Source organism: Macrotis lagotis, chromosome 3 (assembly GCF_037893015.1).
Source record: "Macrotis lagotis isolate mMagLag1 chromosome 3, bilby.v1.9.chrom.fasta, whole genome shotgun sequence".
In the NCBI taxonomy this organism is placed as follows: domain Eukaryota; kingdom Metazoa; phylum Chordata; class Mammalia; order Peramelemorphia; family Peramelidae; genus Macrotis; species Macrotis lagotis.
In genome coordinates this window covers 287816987-287837047 of record NC_133660.1, presented here as the reverse complement: position 1 = coordinate 287837047, position 20061 = coordinate 287816987, and the positions used below count along the sequence as shown (strand labels likewise).

The 20061-nt window shown below is 42.4% G+C and overlaps 1 protein-coding gene and 1 long non-coding RNA gene across 3 annotated transcripts in view; one reads left to right on the top strand and one right to left on the bottom strand.

Moving 5' to 3' along the window:
* LOC141518969 (uncharacterized) overlaps positions 1 to 20061 on the bottom strand; it is a 205366-nt gene that overhangs the window by 145685 nt on the left and 39620 nt on the right. The window lies entirely within an intron of this gene.
* On the top strand, positions 2426 to 18874 carry MS4A1 (membrane spanning 4-domains A1). Of its 2 annotated transcripts, none has more exons than XM_074231384.1 (7): positions 2426 to 2630; positions 6760 to 6937; positions 8552 to 8674; positions 9546 to 9602; positions 12761 to 12991; positions 15753 to 15854; positions 17218 to 18874. In XM_074231384.1, the coding sequence occupies exons 1-7, from the start codon at positions 2461 to 2463 to the stop codon at positions 17398 to 17400; spliced, it is 1044 nt and encodes a 347-aa protein (XP_074087485.1). In that variant the 5' UTR covers positions 2426 to 2460; the 3' UTR covers positions 17401 to 18874. The 2 variants fall into 2 exon arrangements, with proteins under 2 accessions (XP_074087485.1, XP_074087486.1); XM_074231385.1 differs by lacking the exon at positions 2426 to 2630 and adding an exon at positions 2655 to 3188.

Below are 20061 nucleotides of genomic sequence, written 5' to 3'. Positions count from 1 at the left end.
TCTCTTCATGGAAAAATAGAGCTACAAGACTGCCACTACCAAAGCTGAGGACATGGTGTTATCAACTTGGCAGTTTTTGCCTTTATATTCTAGGCAACTAATCCCAAAAAGAGCTCAGTCTCTACCTGGAGCTCCAATGCATGCTGCCAACTAGAGAGAAATAAATATTTCCTCAATTTCTTTTTGTCTTATAAAGTTAGTATTTCTTGAACCATGTCAAATAACTGTTATGACAATGGAGTGTCTTGCTTGTCCTTGATCTTTCTGAGACATTATGACTTATAATGAAGTAGGGGAATTGTTAAGAGAAATATGTTCTATAATTAATCTGCTCCCTCTGTACTGACCATATACCTATTAACATCTAAGCTATGAGATGACTTCAAAGAACTTTTTAGTAATGAGTCATGCCCCTCCCTGGCAAGGACCCAGGCAAAAAACTAACCCCTATCAATAAAACACTCTATACCAGCCTTAGCCTGATGGGATTAAGTCTTTGAGCCACCACCCCTCATCTTCATATCCCTAATTACATCATCTCTGCTCTCTTCTGAACTTTCTCTGCTTCCCATTTCTCACCTCCCAAAGGATCTTACCTACAGCTGCCAGATGAATAAGGAACCATTGATTCATGACCCTGGCCACAAAAATGTCTGATATCTCCCTATTGCCTCTATAATAAAAATGTGATTTCTGTTGGGGCCCTCTACAATCTGGCTCTAAATCTTTCCTTTCTTCTAGACCTGCTTCACCTTATTCACCTTTGTTAGGATCCACCTGTTCCAGTCAAACTGAACTGCCTGTAGTTACCAGAAATCAGCATTCTTCCTCATAGTTCAGTGTATTTGCATCAACTGTTCCTCAGGTCTAGAATTTTCTTCCTCTGTCTCACCTCTCCAAATCTTTCTTTTCTGTTAGCTCTTCCCTCCAACATTAATCTAATGGAATCCCATTTTCCGAGGATCTCAAACACTGCCCCCCCCACACACACACACACAGCATTACAGAGTCTCAGTTGGTGTCTTTTCATCCTGGAATCATTTATTCCCTTATCCTCCCAATTTCAAGCGGTTTCTCCATGAAAAATTTCTTTGTATTCCTCATATTTATGTATTTGGCCAGACCTCTAAATCAACAATCCATCTCCTCCTACCCTCACTCACCAGATGTGAACTCTTGGAGAGCAAGAGCTATGTTGTTCCTGTTTTTAAAGCCGCATCACCCAGCAAAGTTCTTTGCATTTTGTAAGGTATTTTATAAATAAGTCAATAAAGCATAAAAAATACATGGCTATTAAATGTCTATTGGGTTAACTTGACTGAATCCTAAAAATAGTACAGGAAGAAACTTGTTTATGACATCTTTCTCTGAGCACTGAATATAGTATATGTTTACTGAATTTAAGATACTATTAAATTACCACAATTATATCAACTATTTTATATCTAATATATCAGACATGTATTGATTAGTGGCTTACTGACATAGAAATCATGATTCCTGAGGGACTACTAAAGGTGGGGAGCAGAGCATGAGGTAATATTCTGTCCCAGTCAAATATCCATTGGTTGATTTCATCTTTATTGACTGCTGTCAGGGAATGTCCTGTGGAAGACGGGTGCTGGGAACCAGAAGAGACATGTCCCTACTCTCAGAGTGGACAGGTGCATGCATGCACAGACACACACGTGTTAATTTAGACTGGTAAAAAAAGGAATGTCTTCATTGGAAGTCCCTATTCCAATGAAATCCCAAGATTAGTTAAAATACAAATCTCCAGTCCTCACATGATACTTCATAAAATGTTTGTAGAAATGAACTAAATGATTCTACACACCTGAAAGGTAAATAAGTTCATGAGGTACAGGATTGCTTGTTGTGTATAGCCCAAGGGATAACAGAATGAGTCATATCATAGTCATTAATAGAAAACCTCTGTGATCTGAAGACCCTTTTGGTAAGAGTATACTAGTAAATGTTTAACAACATGCTGCAGGGAAGAGGGGGATTGAAAACAAGGTACACACCTTTGAATTGAATGTGCATCATACACATTTTCTCCAATACTTTCTAAAGTCTGAACAGTCAACAAAATAAAAAATCAAGACCTGATTTATAACTAATTTCTAGAGAGGGCTCTGATACATATTTCCTCTTGGATCCTAACTGCAAAGATAATTCTTCCCAAGTCCCCCACCAAAATGAAATAAAAGGTAAAAGTGGCTTCCTGCAGAAGTCATTATCAAAGTGCAGAGGTTTCCCATAAGCCCCTTCTTCGCCTCCAGAGCCCTCATTCTACACCTGCCCTCTGGGTGGGGACTTCAAAGATCTTCTAATTCAGGCCTAGCACAGCTCCCCAGGGTGCCCCGGGGAATCCTTTTCAGGAAGTGAAACTAAGATGCTTCAGGAGGTTTCTTTTTGCAGCATCTTCTGGGGTGACTGGTGATTGCCGGGCATGGGATGAGGGGGTCTACAGCTGGGTATTTCCTGCCACCTGCCTGGGTTCAGCCTAATCTACCCAAGAGCTCTCCCATTTGCCTTTACACCTACCTGCAGAAGGCTGGCTGGCAAGTTCCTTTCTCTGGCTGTTCTGAGCCCATCCATTGGACAGCCCCAACAGGACCCCACAGGTAGGTGGACTTATCCCCTTTAACTAAGAGTAGCAAATGAGACAGTGGCCCAGCATATTGGACTGGGACTAAGATTTAGAAGCCTCAACTTCACCTGAGTGGTAGGCCTTTCCACTCTTCTTCTATGGGAAGTGAGAAGAAACTAAGAGCCAATGAGAGGTGGTAGAAAGAACACCATACTGTCCCCTGGAACCTCAGGCCTTTAGTATAGATACTCATTAGTCTCTGGAGTCTTGGACCACTGGGAACTTCAGTATACCCACTGTTAAGATGAAGAGACTAAAACTGGGTGGAGAAATATAGGGCAGTCAGCAAGCAATCAGGAGCCAGGCACTCTGCAGAGCCAAGGGGGACACAAGGAAAGGTGAAAACAGAAAAGAAAGAGTCCCCTAGCAGGAGTAAATGGGAAAACACAGACAAAAGTACTTACAATCCAAATAAGATCTGGATACCTTCAGAAGAATGGAACTCAGAGCAAGGAGGCCTAAGGAAGACCTTTTCTGGAGAACAGGATTTCAGTGAAGACTTGAAGGAAGCCAGAAAAGTCATAAGACAGAGGTGAGGAGGGACAACATTCTGAGCCTGGGGAATGCTGGTGAAAGCTGGCCAGAGTCTGGAGACAGAGGGGCATATTCAAGGTACAGCCAGGAGGTCAAGGTCTCTGGATCAAAGAGAACATAGTGTAAGATGACTAGAAAGGCACAGAGCAGCTAGGTGGTGCAGTGGATAGAGCATGGGTCCTAGAGTCAGGTGGCCCTGAGTTCAAATCCAGCCTCAGACACTTATCAGTTACCTAACTGTGAGACCTTGGGCAAGTTACTTTAACCCCATTGCCTTGCAAAAAAAAAAAAAGACTAGGAAAAGTAGGAGAGGATCAGATTGGTGAGGTCCTAGAGCATCAAATAGAGCCCTAGAGAAACAGAAAAGATGTTTCCTGCAATCTTCTCTGAGATCATCTGTGAAACTTGGGAAAGTGACTCTGTAGAGTTTACATGAATTTTAGTGGAACACAGGCAAGGGCTCAGCCCCAAATGTCTGTGATTGCTCTAGTCTAGGACTGGAAGGGACTCTGGAAGGTTCTACTTCAACTCCCTCACTGGATAGATAAGAAACCTGAGGGCAGGTAAGGGTCACAGGGGCAAAGGTGAAAGGTTTGGGGCTTCATTAAAAGGTGACAGTTCACAGGAGTCTAGTCTGACCTGGTAACCTTGTGAGAAGGATTAACAGATGAAGATCCTCCTTGAAAACAATTGGATCTAGGGAGGAATGAGATGATGGGGAGGGAAGGAGAGGGCCCTGACACTAGTCTCAAAGGGTTAAAGATCTCCTAGGCTATCCAGTTCAACATCCTTCAAGTGGCCTGCATCAGGTTAGAGAGAGCAAATTGCACTGATAGCCACAAAGATCACATTTTGTAAAATAGCAAGCCTTCCCAATTTAACCCAAGTGCAGAGCAGGTCTACCCAGAGAAACTGAGGAGGATAAGGGAGTTGTGGAACAGGACCGTCTCAAAGTCTAACATCAGACTGTTTCAGGTGGGCTTACTGCAAAGATGCTTCTACCTCCCCACCCAAAGACAGATCTGACTCTATGTGATAGAAAGCCCATACTGAGATCAGTTCTCTTGGCAGCTCTGAGCAGTCACCAACAAGTAGTTATCCAGTCTTTGGTATATTATTTCTATTGAATATTGTGGTGAGAGGGATGGAGGGTGAGGCCACCTCATCACATGTTCATTCACTCAAGAAAGGGTCCTTTAAGCATCTTAAGAGGAGGAGGCAGCCACCCTCCAGCCTCCAGTAGCCCTCTAGACACAGCCCTTTCCATTCTTTACCTCTTTTGTTCCTCACAAGAATACCAAAGAAGCTGTGACCCGGGAGGAATGGGACCAAGCCCCATCACCCTCTAGAATTGGCTTGGGTGTATAAACTGAGAACAGGGTCTCAAATTTGGCAACCTCCATTTACTCTAGGGACACTGACCTTATGACCCTGTTTTTTTTTCTACAATTGCAGATTCAAGAGACTTTGTTCTGTTGTCTAATTGGGAGTTTATAGTTTGGATTTTTGTGCTTATCTTAAAAGGTCTCAATATAAAGCAAAGGTTCTTCACCTTTTGGGGGTCATGGTTCCCCTGTGGATCCTTTCTCAGAATAATGACTTTTTAAAAAATCATAATTGAAAGAAATACAAACTTTCAGTGAGAAGTAACTGAAAATAACGTCATTATTTTCCATTTGAGTTTACATAAATTGATTCATGGATATCTTGGAAGTCTGTAGACTCCAAGTTAAGAACCCCTAGTCTGAAGGTTCATTTTAAGAAGTACTTTTAAAAAACAGGAAAAAACAAATTGTACTGATACAATCATGTCACTGGGTACAAGGGATCAGCAATTTTATAAACCCTACTCCAAGGGTCTTCCACAATAGCATGAATGTCCTGGAAGAGTCACTTCACCTTTCTGGGCTTTCAGGGGTTCTTCTGCACATGAGGGACTGGAACTTACGAATTGTCAGGAGCCCTAGCTACCAAAGAAAAGGCCACTCCTTCCCTCAAAGAGGGCTTGAGGGTCCCCCCTTCAACTCCAAGTCCACAGGCTGATGGTCTACTGAAACAAACAGATGTCTGGTGTTGGCCTCTGGTCCCCACAAAAGCACTCCCCAGAAAGTGGAGTTTGGTTGAAAAGTGTGAGCCAACACCTCAGAAAGTCTTGAATCTGGTCAGCCCTGGGCCAACAAGAACATCTGAAGCTCTGGCATCACAGTCTGCAAAGTCCTTTGGAGCCAGTGTTTAATTTGAGACTTTAATGATTCTGTGAAATGGGTCTTACAGGGATGCTGCTCCAGCTGAGGTTGTTGAGTCCTTTCAGTTGTGTCAGACCCTCCATGACCCCATTTGGAGATTTCTTGGCAGAAATACCAGAGTGGTTCTTCACTCATTTTACAGATGAGGAAAACTAAGGCAAACTGGGTAAAGTGACGACTTGCCCTAGGAAGTGTCTGAGACTGGATTTGAACTGATTTGATCATCCTATTAAAAAACAAAGAATGGGGAGGAGGTTTTACATCCAAGTAGCCCCTTCTGCCCTTCCCTAGAAAGTGGCTGGCCCCTGGAAGAAGGGTATCTTTCAGCCCTAGCCCACTTCTTTTCATCCACTGTAGCACTTTGAGGTTGGTTATGCACTTCACATACAGCCCAGCTAAGTGTCAAAAGTCTCACCTGAGCCCAGGTCTTCCTGATTCTAAAACAAGTCACCAACAAAGCTTGAAAACACTGACCTTGTACATGACCTTGTTGGAACCTTCCAAGGGCCCTGGGGGAGAAATGTCTCAAGTACTACTATCCCCATGAGACAGATGCAGAAATTGAGACTACGAGAGGGTGTGTGCAGACACCCCCTCCCCCCACACCTAGTAAGTGTCAGAGACAGTGGGGCCTCTAACCCAGAGTCAATAGAAAGGGAGATTTGCCCAGGGACATCCAGCTACCCAGCTATCAGGGGCTGTATTTAAAATCTTTTCTTCTTGATGTTTTCTGATGATATGGTGGCACCCTCTGTGGTAACTGCTTATAGAATGCTGAATAGAAACTGAGGAAGGCTAAATAAAAAGCCAGTCCCAAGAGAAGAGACAGCAGAGGTCCTCAGAGAAGCTGACTTCCCTTGACACCTCCCAGAGTCAGTCACAGCTTCCCTAGGCCTCAGCTGTCCAATCTGTGCAGCAAGGGGACTGCCCACTGTCTGACCAGAAGGCCTCCAGGAAGCCCATGATTCAAAGCACTCACCTCTTGGGTAGATGGAAGAACTGGAGGACCATAGAGACTGAGGTGGGAGGAAGTTCAGAGGTCAGTATTTTACAGAAGTGAAGAGCATCCAGCAATGGGATTTGAACCCACAACCTCTTGACTCCACTGTCCCATGTTTAGTGACTAGTCCCACAGCTTGAAGGGTGGACCAAGGAGAAAACCACTTCTACACCAGGCCCCAGACAAAATATCCAAGAGGGAAGGTCTAGGGAGGGTAGCAATGAGCAGCTGGCTAATGGAATAGCGCATCTGCTCGTGTTGGGTAGCGCTGAAGCACCCTTCAAAGCTGAAGCTCCTTCACCTTGTCTCATCCTTTCTTACAGGATCTCTGAGAACAAAATGATGACCCCAAGAAGTTCAGTCAGTGGAACTCTACTGGTTGATTCCATAAAGGGACCCACTACCATACAGCCAGGTCAAAAGATGGTCTTCAGGAGAGGGTCCCAGTTACAAAGTCCTCCATTGCCAAGTTTCTTCAGGAGAGAGTCCAAAGCTCTTGGGGTAAGTCTATGTCCTCCTTCCCCAAATGCAGTCATTTTCTCCATCAAGATCGACTCCAATACATGTCTGCCAAGCACCTTGGCAAAGCATGACTATGAAGGCTCCTCTCCTTGAGGTATATCAGGGAGGCCACAAGGACAAGAGATGAAGGTTCCCCCATACCTTCACCCCATGTAAACACAGTCTGTATAGCTGTAGATAACCAGGCTTGATAACCAGGAAGGAGTCAAAATTCTTCCACTTCTTTCAAGTGTTTTTTTTTTAAGGAGAACACAAGAGTGTTCTGGTGCCCTAGAATGCCCTCTGCCACACTGCCAATACTCTTTTTACAGGTGAGGAAACTAAGGTATGAGAAAATTAAGTGGCTGGCCCAAGCTCACACAGCCAGTAAATGTCTGAGCAGGGACTTGAATGCAGGTCTCCCTAAGTCTGTGTCAAGAGTGTCCTACCTACGAGACCACGTTCCAATTTGGCACGACTCTGTTTAAGATGATATTTTTCTTACTTGAAATTGAAATCTCTCTTTGTATATACCTTCTTCTCTCTGATCCTAGTTCTGCTCTCAGGGGGTCAAGCAAACTGAGTCTCATTGCCCTTCTTCAAAGACACCTAATTTAGACTCTTTAGGATTCTCTTTTCTCATGGAAAGATTCCCAGTTCCTTCAACTGATATGTGGGGAACTGCACTTCAATGCTCCTCATTGGCCACAGCTGTAAGACCTCCTCCCATCCAGCAGGTGCTTACTAAATATCATTCCTCTGGCAGCCGGACTCTCCAGTGCGCAAGCCTGACCAGGTCCTGCTATCCACAAGTGGGGAGCTTCCCTTGCCTGTCCCAGTCAGGAGTCACTACCCTGCTGGTTTTATCTCCCACAGAATCTTATGCAGAGGATGCACAAATGGACCACTATCTCTTGAATGATGCTTAAACCTCAGTCCTTTTGTAGAGGCACGATTACAGTCACTCATGGCTTCATCCCCAATTCCCTTATCTGCTACTGGCAGTGTCTGTCTGAGTATCCGGCTCCTCATCTGTCAAACAGGGAGAAGTGGACAAGCTTAGGTCTGACCTAGATCTAGGATTCTCTGAGCCTTTATTGAGTGTCTGCTTTGTACCAGGTTCTGGACAAGATGCATCCAGGGAAGGAGACAACCTCTTCTCCCAAGGAGAACACATTCAGGCAGGGGTGACAAGGGCAGATTGAGGTCAATGCCAAATAAATAGATGAGAAATGCTTCCGGCCCCCCCTCCCCAGACATCTGTTTCCTAAGGCCAGAGACCTTATATTTTCTAAACTCTGTGTCCCCCCAGCCTAAGAACTGAACTCTGCATATCCTGCTGCACCCAAGATTGTAGTGGGAAGGGGAGTTTCAGATGAGGAACCTTCCTCTCCCATCAGTAGGAAGGAAGGAAGGAAGGAAGGAAGGAAGGAAGGAAGGAAGGAAGGAAGGAAGGGAGGGAGGGAGGAAGTAAGGGAGGAAGGGATGGAGGGAGGGGGAGAAGGAAGGAAGGGAGAGAGGGAAGGAAGAGAGGGGAAGGAGAAAGGAAGGGAGGGAAGGAAGGAGGATACCCCTTTCTGTCCCTTTTCATCACATCATTCTCTCACACTCTAGGCTGTCCAGATCTTAATTGGCCTGTTCCACCTTGGATTGGGGGGGATTCTGCTGATGGTGCCTATGGGCATGTATGCTGCCATCTGTGTGACCGTATGGTACCCTTTCTGGGGAGGCATTATTGTAAGTAAAAAAACAAAACAAAACAAAGGTCATTGGGTTATGTAGACAAAGCTCAAGATGTTCCCATGAGAATTATCTTGATCAAATCTATATCCAGAGAGAAAAGCATAGATAGGAAAGAGGCTAGTTTGACTGTAACAATTCCACAGAAAGTGAAGATACCAATACAGTGCTTAATTTTTCAAATTGTGAATTAAAAAATTGCCTGAAAACAAGGATAGTGGCCCTCCACTAATTACAGAACTCTGGAACCTTAGTATTGAATGGCCTCTAGAATATCCCTGAGAGTCATCAATTTCAAGAGATAAAATGATAAAAGGAAACTAATGAGGACATAAAGTAGAACCCAGTCTCCACTTCCCAGGGGCTCATTCATTTCTCAGTCTCTGCTAGGAGGGATTCTGATCCTTCTCCCAAAGGTCATGGCAGTTCAAAACACTGGCTTTCCCCATTTCTATTCTCCTTCACCTTTATGTATGTTTTAATTCTATAGAAATGGAGCCCTGTGGCTACATAACTTAGAAAATACAAATTAAGTGTTACATTTTTATTTATTTTGTTAAACATTTCCCAGTTACACTGCCCACATATCTGAGTCTGACACTCTTCCATAGAATATGTGAAGAGAAGAAACATTTTAAAAGGGTAGAAAGGTCCACTGAGTCCAAGTTTTGAAAGGATTTGCATGCTGAACAGAGAAGTTTATATTTGTTCATCAAAGAGACTAGACAAAATTAAATGGGGGGGAGAGATGGAGGAGTCCAAAGAGCCTAGATGTATGACTTCTTGGCACTTTTGTGTACAGGATGACTGTGGATTGGTTTCTCAGAAGACAATAGATAATCATGGCCTTTTTTTTTTCCTATCACAGTATATCACCTCTGGATCATTCTTGGTGGCAGCAGAGAAAACTTCTAGAAGTTGTCTGGCAAGTAAAAGTTTTCCCCTCTTTTCAGAAGGATTAGGAATTAAAAGCAATAATTTGGAGATAGTTATATAATTTTATGAACCATATTCCTCGTATAAATAGTGACATAGAATGATATTGCTTGACATTCTGAGAACTGTCTTATGGAGGAATCATCAACCATAGAAGCTTCCCAAAGTGAGGGCCACCTTTCTGGACCAGCACTCCAAAAGGCTGAGGCCAGGAAAACACAGAATGAGCATCTTCTTGGCAGGAGTTTTTTTTTTTAGGTTGTTGTTTTTTTTTTTTTTTGGCAAGGCAAATGGGGTTAAGTGGCTTGCCCAAGGCCACACAGCTAGGTAATTATTAAGTGTCTGAGACCAGATCAAGGCCAGTGCTTTATCCACTACGCCACCTAGCTGCCCCTTGGCAGGAGTTCTTAACATGGGATCTGGACCCTTTGCTTTAATACACTGGTAACTGTTTTAATAATAGTAGCTGCCTTGGTAATATGATGCAAGAAAACCATTTTTCTTTAGAAAGATTTTATTTATTTTCAATTTTACAATTTTTCACCTAATCTTGCTTCCCTACCCCTACTCCCCACAGAAGGCAATCTGTTAGTCTTTACATTGCTTCCATTGTGTACATTGATCTAAGTTGAATGTGATGAGAGAGAAATCATATCCTTAAGGAAGAAACATAAAGTATAAGAGATAGCAAAATTACATAATGACTTTTTTTAAAAAAAATTAAAGGTAAATAGTCTTTTGTCTTTGTTCAAACTCCACAGTTCTTTCTCTGGATACAGATGGTATTCTCCATTGCAAACAGCCCCAAAATTGTGCCTGATTGTTGCACTGATGGAATGAGCAAGTCCATTAAGGCTGACCATCATTCCCATGTTGCTGTTAGGGTGTACAAAGTTCTTCTGGTTCTGCTCATTTCCTTCAGCATCAGTTCATGAAAATCCTTTCATGCTTCCCTGAATTTCCATCCCTCCTGAAGAAAACCATTTTTCTAAGAAAGGATCCATAGCCTTCACCAGACTTCCTGCTAGAGTCACTGAGGAAACAGGAAACCTTTGTCTTAAGAATCTGGAAATTGCTAAATTGTCTTCTTTTAAATAAGAAAGGATTAGAAATCCTTTTTCTCCCCTCCCCCACTTTCTTCTAGAGAAGATGAAAGAATAGGGCAAGAAGAAATGGCCTCCACCTGCAAAGATGCAAGGAGGAAACTTTGGGGCAACAAGCTTCACTAGAAGGGGAGACAGCTATTTAGGAGCTTCCTAGGTTAACTAATTAAGCTCCAAAAATATAGAGATTCCCAGTAGACTAGAGCATTAGCACTGTGGTACCCAGGAACAATAGAGCTAAGGCCCCCCAGGAGATCCTCTTCAGAAGGCTTTACTGGCACAGCACTTTCTCCACTGGAGTGGGTCACATTCTCTGTCCACTAGAGTAGAAACCATGAAAGATGGGACTGAGAAAACTCTTCAAAATCAATTAAGCAGTTAATCAACAATTGTAAATGCTGAAGAAGCCGAAATGAAGACTTGTTCAAATAAAAACAATTGTCCCCTCTGCCCAGCCTCAAAGGCCACCCTTCCCATAAGATGGCTGTCATTCTCTGGCTGCCCAGAGAGCCCAGTGTTTTTGTGCTGAACGAGCCCCTCTGAGCTTCTTCGATGTCTCTCTGAGATGCTGCCCATTTTATGTGACTGCTTGGCCAGAGCCATGTAACACAAGTGCTTTTTCTTCTGACTCTTCTGAGCTGATAAAAATAATATTAAAGGCAGCAAGGTAGTATAGTGGATAGAGTACTGAAAGACCTAAAATCATATCCTTTTTCAAACATAACAGCTATGGGATCCTGGGCAAGTCATTTAACACCACCCCCCCTTGGTTTCCTCATCAGTAAAATGAGGATACATCCCAAGGTTGTTTTAAGAATAATAGAACACACACAAAATACTTGCAAACCTTGAAACTGTGTATAAATGCTAGCAATTAATAATAATATTTGTAATGAATTCCTCCACACAGCCCTATGAAGTAGGCAAATCAAATATTATTTACTTCTTTTTCTGGCCCCCTTGGCTATTGGTCCTTTACTTGGAATCCTATCAGCCTCTCTACTCACTTTCATCCTACCTGCACCTGCCATCTCAGGGTAGAGGAAGAAGAGCTATCTTCAAGTTAATTTAATCCAATCAATATGTATCTCTCTGCCCTAGCACCTGCTCAGGAATGGGATATAAAGCTGAAATAAGCTATGGGCCCGACTATATTCTACTTGGGATCATCTGCCCAGCACATGGGTGAAGAGCCCTTCTATGCGGATGTTACCAACTAAAACAATAAAATAATAAGAACTACTTTATAGAGATGCCTACCCTCAAAGAGCTCACAATCTAGTAGAGGGAAAAGATACCAATACAAATAACTTTTTCTTTTCTTTTCCTTTTAAGAATTGGTGGAGGGGTGGCTGGGTGGTGCAGTGGATAGAGCACCAGCACTGGAGTCAGGAGTGCCTGGGTTCAAATCTGGCCTCAGACACTTAATAATTACCTAGCTGTGTGGCCTTGGGCAAGCCACTTAACCCCATTTGCCTTGCAAAAACTAAAAAAAAAAAAAAAAGAATTGGTAGAGGTGGTATCTGATTTCATAAGTAGGAAAATCTGTCAGTGTAGAAAATCTATCCAACAATGCAGACCAGCCATCCATTGGAAATGCATGGTCTTGGAGAGTCACTGAGACTTGTCCATTTACGTAGGTGAGGCAGGATTTGGACCTAGAGCTTCTCAACTAAAAGCCAGCTCTCAAACCATGACACCACACTACCTCTTGGCGATAAACACATGAATGTTATAGTATAGGTGTATCAGGGAGACAAAATGAGACAAAATGAAGAATTCAAGATCTATCTGTGTAGTATAGTTAGTGGAGCATAAATAACATGGGTGGAAAGGAGTACTAGGAGTCAAGAATTGAAAGCTAGGCTGAGGGCAAACTGAAGAGGGCTGGGAATGCCAAAGGGAGGTGTTTAAAATGCCTTCCTTAAGGCTGAGATAAGAATCTACACCCTCTGAATGTGCCTTCTAATCACTGAATTCTATTATTCCAGAAGCAGGAAAGAATCTAAAGAAGCCCTCCTTACCTTTTGTATCTCTATTCCAGGCCAACATGAGGCTGGGGATGAATGCTCTAAGCCTGTTCTCTTCCATCTCTGGAATTATTCTTTTGATCATGGACATATTTAATCTCACTGTTTCTCATTTTCTAAAACTGCCAAGTCTGAATCTTGGTCATACAGATCAACTAAATGTCAACATATACAACTGCAAGCCAAATGACTCAGTAGAAGAAAACTTGCTGCAGAACTGTATCACCCTTAAGTCCCTCTCCTTGGTAAGCTTCTCCCGGGCTTCAATTCACATCATCTACATTAAGCCAACACACTAGGGCAAAGATACAGAAACAAAACAACTCCCCCCACCCCACCCCCTACCAAGCTGACATTCAAAGAAGGAAGTGAGAGGTGGAGGGAGGGGTGAGACAGGATATACACTTCATTGAAGAAAAAGTAACATACTGTAATTTCAGTGGTGGTGGGTGGTAATTCCCCAGTAATCAGGAAAAGACAGGGCCTGGAAGGGAGACTGGGATTTTAATAGGCCTAGGTGGGGGAGAGGGGAGGCACTCTAGATGTGCGGGGAGGGAGGGGGGCATGGAAGAGGTGAGAGTAGAAGGCCATGAATAGGGAACAGCAAGGATTCCCCTGAGGAATAATTGAAAGTGATTCTGGAAAGACTGGAAGGAGCCAGATTGGAAAGGAGTTCACATTTTATCCTAGAGGCAACAGGGACCCACTAAAGCTCTCTGAGCAAGACTCTGGCAGCTGGGTGGAGGCCAGAGTAGAAAGGAAGGGAACTGGAAGCAGGGGAGGAGAGTCTGCATGCGAGTGGGGACTCTGTGATTAAGAGAAGACCGCTCCATGTCTCTTTCATGAATTCCATTAAAATTCATCACAAGCAGCTAGGTGGCCCAGTGGATAGAGCATGGGCCCTGGAGTCAGGAGGACCTGAGTAAAAATCCTGCCTGAGACACTTATTGGTTACCTAGATGTGTGACCTTGAGCAAGTCACTTAACCCTATTGCCTTGTAAGGAAAAAAAATTCATCATAGTTGCACATGAACATTCTGTCTCATGGAGTATTCCAAAAGTGAGACCCCAGCTGATAGAGACATTTCCCTCCAGGTTCCTTTTCTCTAGTCTTTTCTCATCTACAACCCAGAGGGGAACAGTACAATTATTACTTTGCCCATTTCACAGAAAATGAACTTCAAAGAAGTCAAGGGGCTTCTTGGGGATCACATAAGTCATAAGTGTTATAGTTGAGTCCAAAATCTAATTTTCTCCTGACTCTGTGTCCAATGCTCAATACCACACTGGCTCTCCCCATAGCCATACATCTTTTTCAAAAAAGACTAATTCTAAAGATAAGAGATAGTGACAGTGATGACAGAACCAGAAATGATACAGAATAAATTAGATAGAGATGATATACGTAGATATAGATGAATGATGCTGAAATACATATATTGATATAGATACCAAAACTTAGGGATATATAAAAATACAGATATAGCTATAGACTAGATCCTAGAATCTCTCGTACTCATTCAGCAAGACAGCATGGCACAGTGAAAAGACCACAGGATTTGACCCCAAACCTAATTCTGACTGACCAGCTATGGGATTTGGGGCAAGTTGTCTTTCCTTTGACAGAATCAGCGAATTGGAAGGGACTTCAGCAGAAGGACATGAACAATGCAGTCAATATGTAGTCCCCAATGCAATATTAACAAGTGGTCATTCAGTTTCTGCTTGAGGCCCTCCAAGAAAGAGGCTGCTCATCCGCTTTGGACAGCCTTCAGTTTTAGGATTTTCCAATGCCCCACCCTAAATTAGTCACTTTGCAATTTCTACCTGTTGCTCCTGGTTCTGTCCTACAGAGCCAAAGAGAACAAGGAGAATTCTCCAATTAATGATAGCTCTTCAAAATCCTTGAAAAGAGTTTCATGTCCCAGGACAGTCAGATCTTCTCTAGGCCAAACCAGTACCACCAACTAATCTTTATATGACATGGACTCAAGACTAGCCTGGTTGCCCCTCCTCTGGACCCTCTTCAAGTGCTCCAATGATCTTGAGCCATGACCTCTCAAACCAGACAAATACTTCAAACAAAATCCAGTGAAGGCAGTCACTGGGCCACCTGCCTTCTCCCTGCTAGCTATGCATCTCTTAAGGCAACCCAATATCAAGTTAGCTTTTTTTGGGTTGCCATTCCGCTCTGCTGATTCACAGACAGTTGCTGTTGAATCATCACAATCATTAGACTGAAAGTCCCTCTAGGACATGACTGGTTTTTTTTGCCTTTCTTTGTATTCCCAACACTTAGCAAAGTGGCTGCTTAAAATGTATAGCCACTGATCTAACACTTGATTTGTACAAAAATAATGATTTTTCTTTCTCTCCAAGTAGAAAGCTTCACTCTTATCCCTATTGGATTCCATCTTCCTAGGTTTCACCCCATGCTCTGCACTGTCATGATCCTTTTGGATCCTGCATCTGTCCTACAGTATAACACCTACCTCTTCGAGCCAGATGTGATCTATAAATTTACCAAGCAGGTCTCCTGTGTCTTTATTCAAGTGGCTAAAAAAGAGCCTAGAGGCAAACACAGATCTCTGGAGCTCTCCACTGCAGACCCAAAGTCCTACTGATTATTGCATCATTAACAATCAGTTTTTGAGTCCAGTCATCTATCCAGTTCTGAATTTATCTAATTTTAGTCTCATCTAATTTCTATCTTTCTGCCTTCTCCATGAAACATTTTATCAAAAGCTTAGCTAAAATCCAGATAAGCTGAGTCATTATTCAGTCATTATAACCCTGTCTAAAAAAAAAAAAAAATTTAGGTTAGTCTAATATGACTTATTCTTGTTGAAGCAACACATCTATAAAATAAAATCTTTAGATTGGATGACCTCCAAGATTCTCTCTATCTCTAATTCTGATCCAGGCTTTAGTCTAAATGATCTATGAGGTCTCCTTAGGCTCAAATTCAATTATTTTCTCATTCTTCCTTCTCTGGACATTCTATAGGGAATTTTATCCATCATGCTGATTTTCACTTTTCTCCAAAACTTCCTGTTGGCATGCATTGCAGAGGATGAATGGAAAACTCTGTGCTCTGGTGGCCGAACAGTGAGTATTGGTCTTACTCCAGAACTTTCATGATCATTAACCCTAGAACCATATTCTATTTGTTGTCTTCCTTTATCAAGGCTCATCCTCCACTAGTTTTTGTTCAATACTGGTACAAAATGAAATATTCAACAGTTAATAAAAAGGAGAAATTTAATTAGCTACAGGAGGAACAAGATTCTTAATAAGGATATGCATTAGGACATACCAAGTTGATACAGGTGAAAAAAGCACCCTTGCCTGAGTTACCCACAATGGTCCATCAGCCAAGCACCATACAGAGGGACTGGAAGGGTATGGTGTGGCTCAGCACCCAAGCAACCCAGAAGTGCTATTAGCAGTCTGAGCCCCACAGTCAACCAATTCTTGCATATGGCCTCAAAAAAAAAAAAAAAAAAAAAAAAGAGAGAATCACTCCAAAATGTCTTCAGGGAAGATTGGCTAGGAACCAGAATGTTTCTGTTTGTCCCCTGGTCACTGGGACCCTCATGTATGATTCCATGACCTGACTGAGGTGCTTTTTATGCTATTCTCTAAAATGACAACAATCCTTTCAATGTGAATGGATTTATTCTGTTGCATTGAAGCTGCCCACCATTCTTTCTCACAAAACATACAGTAACAGAACCCTACAATAGAAACATTGACATTATTTGTACCTGCAGCACTGAGCTCCCTCCTCCTTCCCAGATTCAAGGAATACAATCCTTGCCAGGTAACTTTCAGTACAGCTTGACTTCATGCATCATAAGAAAGATGGAAACAAAGAAGTAATGCAGGCCTAAACCTGTAGGACGACAGGAGATAACTGTGGGCAGTGTAAAAACTAACAAAGGTCTGCCACTGACTGTGCTGCATGATCCTGGCCAATCAACTCCTGTACTCTGGGTCTTCTGTGATGTTTGGCCTTCATTTTCAAAGACCAGGACATTAGGGAAGTGACACCAAGATATACACATGAATTGGACTTGAGTAAGGAGGTGCTGTGCTAAGTCCCCAGCCTCACTTTCTCCTCTGGGGTCATCTGGGTCCAATGGTCAGATAAAAATCAGGACTCCTGGAGATAACCCTGGATGTGAGGCAATCAGGATCAAGTGACTTGCCCAAGGTCACACAGCTAGGAAGTATCTGAGGTCAAATTTGAACTCAGGTCCTCCTGATCTCGGGGCTGGTGCTCTACCCACTGTGCCATCTAATTGCCATTTTGTAAAATGAGAGGATTAAACTTAATGGTTCCTGTATTCTTAGCTCTAAATCTATGACCCTATAATCTATTAAATTAAATCGAAAATATGGACATGACAAAGAACTAGGAAGTGCTGACAATAAAGGACAAGAAAAGTAACTGAGCTTTCTATTGCAGAGTGTACTTCTCCTGTCTGCAGAAGAAAGGAAGGAGCAAGTAGTCCAGCTAAGTATGGTGCCCTCCCAACCAAAGGATGAGGAAGATGTGGAAATTCTCCCTACTCAAGAAGAAGACAAAGAAGCAAACTTTCCAGCCCCTCCCCAGGAAAGTTCACCTACAGAGGATGATGGTTGCCCCTGAGTGTGACTGCTTGGCTCTCCCTCCATTCCTCCGATCCTGCCCTCCTCTTCCACATCTGAGCCCCTCCCTGCAGGCATGCACCTCTCTCTGGCTTTGGGTGGGTGGATGGATAGGGAGGACCTCAAAAGCCTTTCCATTTCCCAGTAGGTAATAGATTGTAGCAAATCTGCCTTTGTGTCCTTAAAGAAAGGCAACAGGTAGAGAATAAGCTTTTTGAACCTTTATCCCCCTAAAGCAGATTTTTGTTCAGCTCCAGATTGGCCAAGGTAACTTCTGAAGTCCATTTCAAGTGTGAAATTCAATCATTCTATGACTACCTTTATCTAGGATGGAGGTTATTATTTAGATCAACAAGTTCAAATTTCTCCCACTTTCTTACGGTGAGGAGAAAAGGTCTGCTTCTGTCCTACTCCTACTACTTCTCCCATTCACTGTAAGAGTCAGAGGGATCTTCCTGCTTTCTTTTTCTATGAACTCTTGCTCTTGGCCACATTTCCTGCACAATACACTCTAAATGGATGAGACCTTCATATTAAAAATCATTATTGTTATTGTTGCTCAGTAATTCAGTCATGTGCAACTGAAGAAGGGTGCCTCATAGGGTAGGCACCCCAGGGAAGGGACTGGCAAAGACCATTGGGGGGTTGTTTATAAGTGAAGAATTCATGAGACTCTCTGACTCAGAGAATAAGAAAGGTCATAAATTTTAATTCACAGGTTATTGCAAAATGTTACAAGTTAATTCCCAGAGTTCTTTAAGGAGGTACTGAGTAAAGAAGGCGAGTTGTTTAAGAAGACAGTGAAGTTAAGAAAAGAAGGGGCAGCAGCGGCAGTCATCATGGGGATGGCGGGGGATGCTGAAGCATGAAGAAGAAGAGAACAATTGCAAGGTTGTAGTCTGACTAAAATCCGCAGAAATCAATAGCACAGCTGAGAGTGGGGAGAGCTTTTAAGAATCCAGTCCGCAGTCTAGACTGGGAGGAGTCAGGAGGTAGGGACCCGCCTGAGGTCAGGCATACACCTTGTCAAGCTATGTGCTAGAAGGGAAAAAGAGGGGTGGCGGGGTAAAGAGGCTGAAGTTGGTCCTATTATCTCAGCAGATTTACACTTCAGAAGAAGCTGGTCTATGGGGAAGAAATCAGAGACCCACAGAGAATGCCAGACAAGTAATATTATAGGAAATGTCAGACACATATTTCCCTAATATTTCTTCCTCAACACAACTCTTTGTGAACCCACTTAGGATTTTCTTGGAGTTCTTTGCCATTTCCTTCTGCAATATGTCCCATTTAACAATTGAGGAACTAAGGCAAATAGAAGTTAAATGACTTGCTCAGGTTCACACAGTAAATGTCAGAAGATGGATTTGAACTGTGCCATCTAGCTACCCCATTACTAATCGTATCATTTTAAAAATAGAAGAGAAGCAAATCATACATCTTTCTCACCTCTGAAGAGAATATATATATATATATATACATATATATATGTATATATATATATATATATACATATATATATACTTAAGCAAAAAAGATCCAGAGGCATTTACAAAAGATAACTTTGATAACATGAAACTGGCATGTTCTGATACAGGCAAAATGAATGCGCCTAGGAAAAGAAGGAAATTACTTGAATGGGGGAAAAAATCTTTATATCTAATTCTCTGATAAAGATTTGTTATCCAAAATACATCAATAATGAATAAATATATGCACACATATGTATGTATGTTTGTATATTATATATGTTTATATGGATAAACAAAAGCATAGATTATATATAGATATACATATATAAATATATATAATTTCCCAATAGATAAGTGATCAAAGGGTATGAATAAACAGTTCTCAAAAATGAATAGTAAAGTATGCACAACTACGTGAAAAAATGTGTCAAATGCATCTAGAAAAAAAGAAGAGAAGAGGGACAGGGGGAGGGGAGGAGGGATGTAGGTGATAGAGGAGAGGATAGGTCACAGGGGAGGATAGTCAGATATAACACAGTTTCTTTGTTTACTTTTTGTAAGGTGGTGGGATTGGGTGGCCTGTCCAGGACTATGGGGACGGGTGTTTGCTAGGTCTCTGGGGTGGGATATAGGGGCCAGTGCTCTGTCCCCTGTACCACTCGGCTGCCCCACAGCACATTTTTGAAGAGGGACAGAGTGAAAGGAGAGAAAAAATATAATAGATGGTAATGGGGAAGAATGAATGGAGAGAATCACAATCAGCAACCGCAACTATGGAAAAATATGGAAGTAACTTCTACAATGGACTTATGATAAAGAATGTGATCTGCTGATGGTATAGGAACACAAACTGAAACAAATTTTTTTCTCTTTTTCTTTTACTTTATTTCTCATGAGGATTTATATTTTTGTGGGGGAGGGAGTATTATGTTTACTCTTAAAAATATTTTAGTAATGTGTAAATAAAGAAAATTTTTTTAATGTGTCAAATAGGGGCAGCTAGGTGGCACAGTGGATAAAGCACTGGCCCTGGAGTCAGGAGGACCTGGGTTCAAATCCAGTCTCAGACACTTAATAATTGCCTAGCTGTGTGGCCTTGGGCAAGCCACTTAACCCCATTGCCTTGCAAAACAAACCTAAAAAAAAGTGTCAAATGAAGAGAATGCTCCAAATGCAGAGAAAGACAAACC

Coding starts and splice junctions, on each gene's coding strand:
- MS4A1 (XM_074231384.1), top strand. CDS start 2,461: ATGAGGGGGTCTACAGCTGGGTATTTCCTGCCACCTGCCTGGGTTCAG. Junction 6,938..8,551: donor GAGAGTCCAAAGCTCTTGGG/GTAAGTCTATGT, acceptor CTCACACTCTAG/GCTGTCCAGATCTTAATTGG. Junction 8,675..9,545: donor CTTTCTGGGGAGGCATTATT/GTAAGTAAAAAA, acceptor TTCCTATCACAG/TATATCACCTCTGGATCATT.